Source organism: Zootoca vivipara, chromosome 12 (genome assembly GCF_965207765.1).
Source record: "Zootoca vivipara chromosome 12, rZooViv2.hap1.1, whole genome shotgun sequence".
Taxonomy (NCBI): Eukaryota; Metazoa; Chordata; class Lepidosauria; order Squamata; family Lacertidae; genus Zootoca; species Zootoca vivipara.
This window is the reverse complement of record NC_142595.1, coordinates 38,138,003-38,150,847: the sequence shown is the minus strand read 5'-3', so window position 1 is coordinate 38,150,847 and position 12,845 is coordinate 38,138,003. Positions and strand designations below refer to the sequence as shown.

The window sequence follows — 12,845 nt, the reverse complement described above, 5'->3', positions numbered from 1 at the left end:
ATATACATACATATTTTAAAGGTGAAGCAGCGTAACACCTTTTCTTTTTCAGTTCCAGGCCTCTTTGACAAATAATGCCTACCTCTGTCTCTCTTACTGTTTTTGCCCTAAGAATATAGCAGCTACCTAAGCCCACTTTAAGAGAGAAAATGCAGGATGCAGAGAAGCATTTCTTTGCATATGAAAAGGCACTGGCTCCCTGGTTTGTCAGCAGGATGAATGAAGTGGATCGTCCTGTCTTTCCACAAACCCGTATGACACCTTATAAACCCTTCAGCAAAACCTGTGAACAAGCCCACCTACACACCTAACCGAAAAGTCACATATAGATTCCTGTTATTTCAGAGACTTTACATTTATTACCCATGGCACACTGTTTCTCCCCCCCCTTCCCCTCCCAATCTTGCCAAAGCAATTCAGATTCAGTTGCCAAAAAAGAGAGATCAGATGGATGCAGTAATCTGCCCTTTAAAAAACAACAACAGTAAAACCTTGGGTGCCTATCAATTCGTTTGGCAAATCAAGTAGCGCTCTCTCTCTTTTTCTCTTTCTAGCTCTCTCTGTCCTTGACAATGAAACCCAATGGATGGCAGCCTGTGCATTTGCAACAGAAATGCAGCCGGTAGCTACAGATTATTCTGGGTCCTAGGGTAGCCTTTTGCAGAATGTGGAATCTAGATCCTCCACTCCCACCCTAGAGGGTGCCTATAAGACTTACAAATGCAATGAAGGAAAAATAACTACCTGACCTTTTTTATTTTTTAAAAAAATGAAGATAATGCAATGCTTGTTTTGCAAGCAGCACTGAGTCCTTAACTAAAATGCAGCCTTTGGATCTGCAAAATAATACCTACAGATAAGCAGATCTCTTTTTCTTTGAGAGTGAAAATAAATACATGGCAGGGGGGAAATGCAAAGGCAAAACTATGCTTCTTTAATAGGCAGTGGGCTGGAATTTTAGAAGAAGAAAAACAACAACAACCCACGTTGACTACTATATGACTGTCCGCTAAACATGGGTCATATTTCGATACCGTACTTCCTTTTGAGAGATGCAGGTGGTAGCACTTTAAAACGTACCACAACAAGGTGCCTAAGTAGCTTAGTCCATTTTGCAAAAGAAGAGCAGCTTTTATGCAGTTCTTGCAAATTCAACTCAGATATCCAGGCAGAGACATTGGATTTGCATCTACAGTATTCAGTACGTCAGTTTCTCTGTATTTTATGCCACCTTCAGCATCTTAGCTCACTATGGGTTTGTGCAAACTACAGGCCTCAGTTTTCTCACAAATGTAGTTAATTGTCCTCAAACCCTTATACATCACTCTGTATTCAGTGATGAATACATCACTCTGTTTATTTCCTTTATTTCCTTTCCTCTTTTTTTTTTTTGCAGTGGTCCAGAATTATTGGGGGCAGGGGGTTACAGTTCATCCCTGTCCTTTAGGAAGCTGCTAATTTTATCTCCCTTTCTCCCAAAATTAGATGTTGCTAGATTTGCAACCTCCTGTACCCATATCTGGGTACCCCTCTCAACAACCTCTGCCATCAAATATATCACTCCCATAAACCTCTTCAGCAAGGCAAAAGCAGCAGCAGCAGCAGCAGCAACAACAACAACCCTGCCCCCTTTCATCACAGACTGTGTGAAAGAGAAAGAGAGAGAGAGAATCAAGGTGGGTGTGTGGAAGTTCCTGAAATGAATGGATGTGGGGGCCAAGAGGAGTTATGCACTAGTGGTGGTGGGGTGTGTGTGGGATGGAGAGACATTCGAATAGGGTGGGGTGGCTGTTGTGGGGAACAGCAGAAAGGAGGGGAATCTCCCTTCCTTGGCTGCTTCAACTTAATCTTCCCTCACAATGGTTGCTATGGGAGTTGCAGTGGGAGAGCGGTTGCTAAGGGAGGCACTGTGGTTGCCAGGCAGTTGCTAAGATAGGTACCAGAGACTGGTAGGGAAGTTGCTAAGGGCAATACTGTACCAGGGATGACGGATGTGCAGTTTCAGGGCTTGGCTGCAATATGAGAGGGGGCTGGACAGCAGGAAATAAGGCAAGGGTCTTATTCTGCTAGTTTTCAAGCTGTGTTCTGGATCACCCTTGGGTTTCTCATTGAGAAAATCACCCATGACACACAAGCCTATTTGAAAAACATGTTGTCCGTCACAACCACCCTTGCACCTGCCCTATGCAACCCAAAGGGAGTGATGAGTGAGTCCTAGGCTTCTGAAACGAACCTGAAGCATACATAACTGAACTGAACACATATTCTTCATCTTTATCTCAGCATTCCTGTAGTTTTTAAGAGTGCCATGCATATTTATAGTGCTAATAGATCATAAATATTAACATTATAGGGCAAGTTGCCTATTCATCATGTGGGGCAGTTCTGAGGACCAAGAAGTGAGTGCGCATCCTAAACACATACCCCCCCACACACTCACCCCAGTCCTTTGCAATCTACAAGAGTTCCTTTGCAAACAAATGTTGAGCATAGAAAAATGCTTTATATCAGAACAATTTGCCCATCTAGTGCAGTATTGCTTACTCTGACTGGCAACAGTTTTCCAGAGTCTCAGGCAGAGGGCCTTCTCATCACCTCCTACTGAATGTATTGCCACCCTGAGACCCCTTAGGAGGAAAGATGGGGTATAAATAAAATAAATGGTAAAATGGTAAATGTCCCCTGGATGATTAAGTCCAGTCAAAGGCGACTACGGTATGGGGTGTGCCACTCATCTCGCTTCAGGTCAAGGGAGCCAGCGTTTATCCACAGACAGCTTTCTGGGTCATGTGGCCAGCATGACTAAACTGCTTCTGGAGCAATGGGACACTGTGACGGAAACCAGAGCGCATGGAAACGCCTTTTACCTTCCCGCCGCAGCAGTACCTGCCAGTGTGGTGTAGTGGTTAAGAGCGGTAGACTTGTAATCTGGGGAACTGGGTTCCCGTCTCCGCTCCTCCACATGCAGCTGCTGGGTGACCTTGGGCTAGTCACACTTCTCTGAAGTCTCTCAGCCCCACTCACCTCACAGAGTGTTTGTTGTGGGGGAGGAAGGGAAAGGAGATTGTTAGCCGCCGCTTTGAGACTCCTTTGGGTAGTGATAAAGTGGGATATCAAATCCAAACTACTACTACTACTCCTCTTCTTCTTCTTCTTCTTCTTCTTCTTCTTCTTCTTCTTCTTCTTCTTCTTCTTCTTCTTCTTCTTCCTCCTTTGCACCCTCACAGAGTGGCTTTGCCTAATTGGAATGCGTCCTTGAACTGTGATAATGCCTCTTGCTGTGCTGTATTGAGGATAGAAAGGAGTGGGTATGTGTAAAAGATCATATGAATATATGAAGATGAATTTCACATATATTGGTCTTTCCACTTTTGCCTCTGGCCCCACCCACCACTGCCATGTGTCCCCCAGAAGGGAACGTGGCCCTTGAGCTGAAAACGGATTCCCAACGCTGAACAAGAAGTTAAGGTGTTGTTTTCTTAAGTCTTTTTTTTACTAAAGTTTCGTATGTGTTGCTGAGTGTAGCCTGTAAAAAGATGCTTCCTGGCAGATACCACTGAGCACTCCAAGAGAGGGGCAAAACGTATTTGTGGGGTTTCTCACAGGGCTGCCTGGCCCTGCCACTAGGCAGAATGAGGTTTCCACCACAGGCAGCTGATTTGGGGTGCTTTGAGAAGACACACATTGTTATCTGCTAATTATTACTGCATTTTTTATTTCCAGGGAGACTGTTTTTATGGGATCTTATTGGGTTACAAAATATCCTCGTCAGCCTTGGGCATTATGCACACTGGCATGTGTGTTTCCACTTGTTGTTTCACCTCAAGGAGCTGAACAACCCCTGAACCATAATGAACCGCCATCTCGGAACTGCCCACCACTCTAAAAATCTCCAGTAGCAGGCAACATAAGAAGTTCTGCCTCAGGCCCTGGAGAGCTGCTGCCCACCAGAGGAGACAGTACTTGAGCATTATTATTTTTTGGGGCAGGCTCTGCTTTCTAGAATTGGGTGGTCCATGAAGTTTCCTTGGGGGTCAGTTGCCATGGGCACAGCTGAGGTTGTAGCTGCCAGCAAGGGGCTAAATATGGCAGTTGCTCGTGGAGCAGTTTATCCCTGGAGAGCATAGAAATGCAGAGATGACCAGGAGGGTCATCTAGCCCAATCCCCTGCAATGCAGGAATCTTTTGCCCAAAGTGGTGCTCGAACCCATGACCCTGGGATTAAGAGTCTCATGCGTTGAGGACCACTGCTCTACGGGACTGATGGAGCAGGGAAAGGGAACAACTCTCTGACCCTCCAGATGAGAATAAAAAAATTCCTTCAGTAGCACCTTAAAGACCAACTAAGTTTTTATTTTGGTATGAGCTTTCGTGTGCATGCACACTTCTTCAGATAGGTATCTGAAATAAAAACTTAGTTGGTCTTTAAGGTGCTACTGAAGGAATTTTTTTATTTTACTTCGACCCAGACCAACACGGCTACCTACCTGCCTCCAGATGAGGTTGGACTCCCAACTCCCATCCAGTGGATAGCGAGCGGTCGGGGGTGATGGGTGTAGGAACCAACTCCTGGGGCCAAGGTCCCAAGTTCGGCCCCCTCAAGAAAATATTCGAGGGTTTCAGCCCCCACCCCCAAGTTGATGGGCATTGCCATTAAACTGGTCTCTCTCTCTCTCTCTCTCTCTCTCTCTCTCTCTCTCTCTCTCTCTCTCTCTCTCTCTCTCTCTCTTGTGTGTGTGTGTGTGTGTGTGTGTGCTGTGTCTTATGATCGATTATGCCTCGCCCCCCCCCCCCAGTATCTTTTTCAAGTTGGCAGCATTTATTCAATATTTTATTCAAGCTGGCACCCCGATGATTGGTGTTGGGACCCCCCCCCCCGACAACACCACAGGCCACCCTCCACCTCTACTGCAGAGGGGCCTCTTGGCATGGTTCACGGATGGGGTGAGGAAGGAAATGCTGGCGTAACCAATGGAGATGCTGGGAAGGTCAAGGTGAATGCTGGGGAGGAGCAGTTGCTAGGCGCGGGGTTGCTAGGCCCATTGCTAGGGAAGGAGGTTGCTACGGGCACCGGGGCAGAGATGATCTCCTAGGGGTGGTCTCGGTGGGCGAGCCCATGCTACAGTGAGGCGGGGGGTGGTGGCTGTTGATGAGCTCGGCCCCAGGGCAGTGACGCCCCCCCCTTTTACTGCACACCTGTGCCTGGCGCCTTCTGCAGTGCACGTGTGCCCCCCGTGGGACTCAGGGAGGGACCCCCGCTGCCTTCCCCATGTGCTGTAATGCACTCACTCCCGGGAGTGGGGCGGGCGGTGGGGGGGCGGCTGTTGATGCAGGGCCCCGTTGCCCATTGCCGAGATAGATGCATCATCCCGGGGGTGGAGTGGGGGGTGGGGGCGCGTCTCTTTACGCAGCGATGCCTGGCCTGGTGCTGATACGAGGAAGGAGACAGACGTCAAAGGGAGGGAGGCATCCCGGGCCGGGTGGAAGGGTGTGCTCGGCGGGTGCGCGGGGAAAGGGAAGGGGGGCACCCTAATCTTTTCCCGGATGTCTCCGGCAGCCTACGTGCACGGGGAGGAATTAGGAAAACGGCAATAGAGGAGGCTGCACAGGGAACCGGGCTGAGGCGGAGGGGAAATCAGAGGAAGGATCACAAGTGATTGGGGAAGCTGGAAGAGCAGGCAGCAATATCAGAGGACTGGAGAGACTGCAAGCCCTCAGGTAGAGATGAGGAGGGGGTGAGAGAGGGAGGGAGGGGATGAAAGGCGGGGAGGGAGGAAGAAGAAGAATATTGGGGGAATAGGCTCAAGTAGGGAGGAGCGATTAAGGGGGGCGTTGAGGATGAGGAGGGGGCAAATAGATGGGTGGAGAGATAGATACCTAGAAATATTGTGGGTGGGCTGCAAAGAGGAAATGTGGAGAGATTTCCTGGCCCAGAATACAGCAAAACAGAGCTAAGACCTTAATGGCTGGGGTGGCGGGAGGAGGAAATGAGGAATGTAGCAGTGGAAATGACTGAGTCAATGAGGCTTGAAGCCAGCCGCCCTGAGAAAACAAAGCGAAGCGGCAGAGGAATGGCTAGGTCTGTGTAGCTGCGGCCGAGCAAAATACTGAATGAGGTGCACCTGGTTAAGAGCAAGGGGTTAAAAGGGCACCCGGCCAATAGGGCAGGGGTCAGACGTTGAAGAATGGGAAGGTTGCAAGGAGCTGATAGGGTGCTCTAAGGCCACCTGAAGATGCCCTCTATCATGGCCGACTGGGGTCTGCACGGCCTTCTCTCGCCACTTCTCCCTGACACTTCGTCCTGGCGCCCTCGGCCAGAGCCCACCATAGCCGTGCTGGGCTCCCTGGCCTTGCTGTTTGTTTGGTACTGCTACCGTGTGGGGAGCGGGCAAGCAGCCCCCGCCTCTCACCAGCAGGGCATGCCCACGGAGGAGCGATGCCCTCGCCGTACCCTCGGGAGCGACGCTGCCAACCAGCGCCTGTATCGCAGCCTGCGAGACTACGCCAAGCGCTACTCGTGGTCGGGCATGAACCGGCTGCACAAAGGCATCCGAGACCAGGCCCATTACCAGCTGGGCGAGCGCCTGGCGATCCAGAAGCCCAGCGCCTTCTACCTCCCGGACTTGCCTTCTGCCCCCTACTTCCCCCGCGAGTCCCAGCGCCACGATGTGGAGATCCTCGAACTCAGCTTCCCGGCCATCTTGCGAGAGTTCGAAAGCATCGCGTGGGACTTTGCGCCTGGAGCACCAACCCCGCAGGGGTGGACGGCCAATGCCAATCCTGGCTGCCATAGCTATTACCTCTACAGGCAAGGGGAGTGCGTGGCACAGAACTGTCGCAGCTGCCCGTGGACGTACCGGGCACTCAGTGCTCTGCGCACCTTCATCAATGCCAACCGCTTTGGAAACGCTTGCTTCAGCGTCTTGCAGCCTGGAACTGTGCTGCCCGGGACCTACGGGCCAACCAACACCCGGGTGCGATGCCATTTAGGTGAGCAAATGCTGGGAGAACAGCAAGGCGGGCAAGATAGGGGGGGCTTCAGTGTTTGGGGAAGCTTGCAAGGCCCGAGTCTTCCACCATGCATGCATTGTCCACTTGCTGGAAATTCTTGAGTCCCTAAACAGGAGGCAGAGGACTTCTGTTGTTTATAAGCATCAGAAATAAGCACCCCTTAGGGGTCATTTTTAAGGCTGCAATATATAGTTGATTAATCAGTCAGCCTAATCAGTTCAGTTGACTGAAAAGGTGCCCTAGATCAATTGGCCAACTAGAAAATCTGTTAAATTGTTTGGAATAATGCAAGTACTTTCCAAAAAACTTGCAGGTGGAAAGTGGCATCATAGAAGAGGCATTTCTTCCTGTGCGTGGGAATGCTTCTTCCAGTAAGATTTTGGCTCTGCCGTGAGACACCTCTAGAAATCAAAAGAATGCTTTCTTTCTCTTTAGAGCTATTGTTTTTATATGCTGAAATGTATGTTGATTTACGCTTCAATTAATCAGCTAAAGCTCATACAGTTAATTAACAATATTTCTTTCAACAGAGCAACAGCCCTAATCATTTTATGGCAAAGGAATCTCTTAAGACCTTTTTAGAGGCTGGCAGTTAAGAGTTGGCCTTCAGTCTGGGAAACTTTGGTGGCTTTGGATGAGTCACTGGCTGCTTCCTCACTTTAATTTCCTCATATGAAAACAGAAATAATAATCTATCTTGCAGTGTAGTTGTTAGGTTCAAACACAGGGCCGTCTTAAGCGCCCCTGGTGCCGTGGAGCGACGGATCCCTCCGGCGCCCCCCGCCCCGTTTCCCAGCGCGGTGGGCGGGCACAGCGCGGTTGTCGAACCGGCGGACCGGCCGGCCAGCGGGCGGGTGCAGCTCGCGGCACCCTCCTGGCGGGCCGGCGCCGTGGTGCCCTGTGCCACCGGGGGTCTACCTAGAGCCGGCCCTGTTCAAACATTAACCATTGTAAAGCATGTACTAGTAGTATATTAGTTGGATATATGGAAGTGGAACAGAAGACCTGAAGTTGCCTTCAACAAGAAAATGTAATGGTATCACACAGCTGTTCAGAGCTTGAGTGTCTTCTATCTATCTATCTATCTATCTATCTATCTATCTATCTATCTGTCTATTTTTAAAAAGCAAGTTTCTAGCTCTCAGATATATTTGAAAATATGCAATATTCTCAAAAGAGCTCTAGTATGCTATGCATAAGGCAGGGGCGCGGGTGGTGCTGTGGGTTAAACCACAGACCCTTAGGGCTTGCCAATCAGAAGGTCGGCGGTTTGAATCCTCGCGACGGGGTGAGTTTCTGTTGCTTGGTCCCAGCTCCTGCCAACCTAGCAGTTCGAAAGCACGTCAAAGTGTAAGTAGATAAATAGGTACCGCTCCGGCGGGAAGGTAAACGGCGTTTCCGTGTGCTGCTCTGGTTCACCAGAAGCAGCTTAGTCATGCTGGCCACATGACCTGGAAGCTGTACGCCGGCTCCCTCGGCTAGTAAAGTGAGATGTGTGGCGCAACCCCAGAGTCGGTCACAACTGGACCTAATGGTCAGGGGTCCCTTTACCTTTACCTATGCATAAGGCAAATTTGTATGCCCTGCATTGCCCCAGGCTCGCTCCTTCCTTCCTTCCATAACGTTTGATTGGGTTTTACAAGAAAGGCTCATAGGAATAATGATGGAGACAAATAAATAGACCAAGTCCTGTTCCACCCTTTCTGATCTCCGGTAATGGCCTGGTTTGCCTGTCATTGTAAGCCTAAGTGTGGCGCAAACATATTGGCTTCCTAATATGTCACAGAAGAAACAGGAACTTGCACCTGCTGTGCTCTTCCCTGAACTTTTTTGGGTCAGACCAGACATGAGCTCAGCCAAGGTTTGTGTTGTTCAAACCTGGGATCATACTTCAGGTCTCTTCTCTTTAACCACTACCTCTAACCATTGGGCCTACCTTGGCTACAAATCGGGGTTAAAGATGAAACACGCTGACCATGGATTTGGACTGGATGCTAAGTTTACTTGCCATGCTGTGATGACTGAAAAAGCCAATGGGGGTCAGGGAGCAAAATGGCTGCCATTTCCTCCTCCTCCTCTGTTTGCCCTAAGCTATGGTTTGGCCTTCTGTGATGTGTGAATGCAGCCTTTGCGTCCCTCCTCCCCAGAAACGTTCTGTTATGCCTCACCCACATATTTCCGTCTTGCTCTGTCATTTGCAAGTAAAATCAGGCAGACAACGCGAAGACTCAGATCAAGACTGTCAAAAAAATTATATAAGTGCTTTGCTTTTTGTGCCCATCCTCTCTCTCTCTCTCTCTCTTTCTTTCTTTCTCTCTCTCTCTCTCTCTCTCTCTCTCCCCCACCCACCATGAAGTCTTTTCTAGAAGGAGCTCTGCATACGAGCATTTTATCCACATAAAATACACAAACTTATAATAAATACACAAACTTAGGAAGCTTCCTTGTTACAGCCACCTCTTTCTTTCATTTCTAGGGCTGAAGGTACCTCCTGGTTGTGAGTTGGTGGTGGGGGGTGAGCCTCAGTGCTGGTCCGAAGGATACTGCCTCCTAGTAGACGACTCCTTCCTGCATACCACGGCTCACAACGGTAAGAGAATGGACAGTGGGCTTTACAGGCTAAGGCAGACATCCCCAGACTTCGGCCCTCCAGATGTTTTGGACTACAATTCCCACCATCCCTGACCACTGGTCCTCTTAGCTAGGAATCATGGGAGTTGTAGGCCAAAACATCTGGAGGGCTGCAGTTTGGGGGTGCCTGGGCTAAGGCTATACATCTGATGCCCTCCAGATGTTTTGAACTACAACTCCTATCAGCTCCAGTCAGCATGGCCAATAATCAGGGATGCTGCGAGTTGTAGTCCAAAGTATATGGAGGGATGCTGGCCTAGGGCATTAAACTGAGTTTGCTCCCCCTCCACCCTTTTTTAAAGAAATCATAGCAGGGGTTGGCCTGGGGAAATTATACACTCAGCCTCAGTTTCCCAGTCTGTGAAATGGGAGGGGAAACATTCATGTCACTGCAGATTTGGCAATCCGTTTGTCAGGGGGTGGTCTGCCTTACTGCCTGCTCCGCTCACCCATGTGACTTCTCTTAAAGAGATATACAGTGGAACCTCGGTTTATTAACACCTCGGTTTACAAATTTTCGGTTTACGAACGCCACGGACCCATCTGGAACGGATTAATTCACTTTCCATTATTTTCAATGGGAAAGTTCGCTTCAGTTTATGAACGCTTCAGTTTATGAACAGAGTTCCGGAACCAATTACACCCATGCTTCAGGTTAAGTACGCTTCAGGTTGAGTACTCCGCGGACCCGTCTGGAACAGATTAATCCACTTTCCATTACTTTCAATGGGAAAGCTCGCTTCAGTTTATGAACGCTTCAGTTTAAGTACTCCGTGGACCATCTGGAACTGATTAATCCACTTTCCATTACTTTCAATGAGAAAGTTTGCTTCAGTTTATGAACGCTTCAGTTTATGAACGCTTCAGTTTATGAACAGACTTCCGGAACCAATTGTGTTCATAAACCAAGGTACCACTGTAGCCTCTTTAAAAATAGTAGGGAGGTGACATAATGCCATCCTGCTTGACACAATGATGGCTGATCACCTATGGTCGATCTTTTACTCACCATGGGCAACCAACGGTCTGTGAATTTATGCAGCTGAGCTGCCTTGTCAGGATTTTGTGACGCCCTCACAAGACTAAGGATCTTTCATAATCTGAGGGTTACATCTAAAAGATAACTCTAACCCTATTTCTTGCAGGTTCTCCCACTGATGGCCCACGGGTGATATTTATTGTTGATCTCTGGCATCCCAATGTGGCAGGACCTGAGCGACAGGCGCTAGACTATATCTTTGCCCCTGGTCGGTAGGTGCCTGCTCAGGATCAGGTATTGTAGCCAAGAAGGGGGGGGGACACCCCATAATGCCACCAATAGTGTTTGCTGCTCTTCACAATCATCAAAGCCTCCCACAATATTGCCTTGGAATGGAAACTCTTATTTTACCATTGTGCAGACTGAACTGCCAACTTTGGAGTCCTGCATCTGATGTATCACAGATGGGGCGGGGGGCTCCTTTTCTCTCTCTCTCTGTGATGCTGTGACCTAAAACCCTTGTTCTATAGACCTTTGTGACATGGCATACATTGGTTCCTCTTCTTGCCATTCTGTTGGTGGTAGACGCTGATCTGGATGGGTCCTTGTGGCCTGTTCTCATCTCCTGTGAGTCTGGGGTCATTCAAGTGCAGATGCTGCTGTCTACAATCCAGGACCAGAAGGCCTCCGAGTTCTACTGAAGTTCAACAATCCTGATTTTAGTAGCATGGACGTCTCCTTTTTTGGGGGGGGGGAAATGGGTGGGGTGGGGAAGAGAAGCAAGCCAAGGTGAGCACTATTTCCACCTGTCTGTGATCATTTGTTAATTCCAAACCCCGCATCTGTTACCGCGACGTTTGTGTGGCAGGATTTAATCCCAAAAAGCCTTGCTAATTAACCTGTACCCCAGTAAAATAATTAGAACTCTCTGCCTCTTGTCTCAATTTTTCTCTACTGTGTGTGTGTGTGTGTGTGTAGGAATCAGAATCCTTTTTACCAGTGGCTCAATGTGAGTTGTGAGGCGTGGCAGAGCCACAGGCCATGAAGGAAGCAAACCGTGGCCTGAAGTATTGCTGTCACCCCGCCATTTAATAAATGCCTCAGACTGAGACGTCACTGCTCAGAAACTTTGACAAAATCCAGTCTGGGAAAAAAGTCTACTGATTGGATCAAGGACGTCAATAGCCTCAGGGAGCGATATGCCACTGCAGATCTGCATGCAAGTTATTAAAATAATGGGTATGACTGTATGCATGGGAGGGGCGGGGAGAGAATTATTGGCGCAGGCCTCCACCATGACCAGAATACTGACACACAAAAGAAGACAAGTCCTTCTGCCTGCCTTTTATATCCATATGTTTTGCCTGCATCCCCATCTTGCCGGCTGCGACGTGGAATCACTCTTGACAGCTTAAAATCCATCCACCCGGTTTCTGTGGCTGTCACCCAAAACACACTTGAGGGCTGCAATCCTAACCGTATCTACCCAAAAGCAAGTCCCTTTTGAACTCCATGGGGCTTGCTCCCACATAAGTGGGGTTAGGAATGCAGCCTTTACCCCACTGAGGGTAGGAATCAAACCAATGGCTTCAAGTTACAAGGAAGGAGATTCCGACTAAACGTCAAGAAAAACTTTCTGACAGTAAGAGCTGTTTCAGAGTGGAACAGACTCCCTCGGGAGGTTCGCTAGGGGTTTTAAAGCAGAGGTTGGATGGCCATCTGTCATGGATGCTTTAGTTGAGAATCCTGCATTGCAGGGGGTTGGACTAGATGGCTCTTGGGGTCCCTTCCAACTCGACAATTCTATTACAGTGGTACCTCAGAAGATGAATGCCTCGCGCAGCAAAAAAACTCGCAAGACGAAAGAGTTTTGCAATTTTTTTGGTGACTCGCAAGACGGATTTTGCTATGGCCGTGCTTCTCAAGACAACCTTTTTTCAATATTTTTTCTTTTGGTTTCCTTGGTTTCTGTTGCGCTTCGCAATACGAAATTTTCGCAAGACGAAGCGACTCGCAGAACGAATTAATTTCGTCTTGCGAGGCACCACTGTATTCTGTGGACACTGATAGACTTCCAAGTAAACATGCACTGTAAATGACTTGGGGCACGCTCATTGGATTTCAATACCAGCCTCTTTAAAAAAAATCGGTTTTTTTAAATAATAAAAAAGTGGCAAAAACCTGCTACAGGGTTAGAAAGAAAAGTCACATCGCATTCCCATTT

At 48.6% G+C, this 12,845-nt stretch overlaps 1 protein-coding gene across 1 annotated transcript; it reads left to right on the top strand.

The window, feature by feature from the left end:
* Nucleotides 1–5,454: 5,454 nt before the first annotated feature.
* Nucleotides 5,455–11,550, top strand: ASPHD1 (aspartate beta-hydroxylase domain containing 1). Its single transcript, XM_035135772.3, has 3 exons — nucleotides 5,455–6,990; nucleotides 9,488–9,601; nucleotides 10,788–11,550. The coding sequence occupies exons 1-3, from the start codon at nucleotides 6,234–6,236 to the stop codon at nucleotides 10,895–10,897; spliced, it is 981 nt and encodes a 326-aa protein (XP_034991663.1). The 5' UTR covers nucleotides 5,455–6,233; the 3' UTR covers nucleotides 10,898–11,550.
* The last annotated feature ends 1,295 nt before the right edge of the window (nucleotides 11,551–12,845 follow it).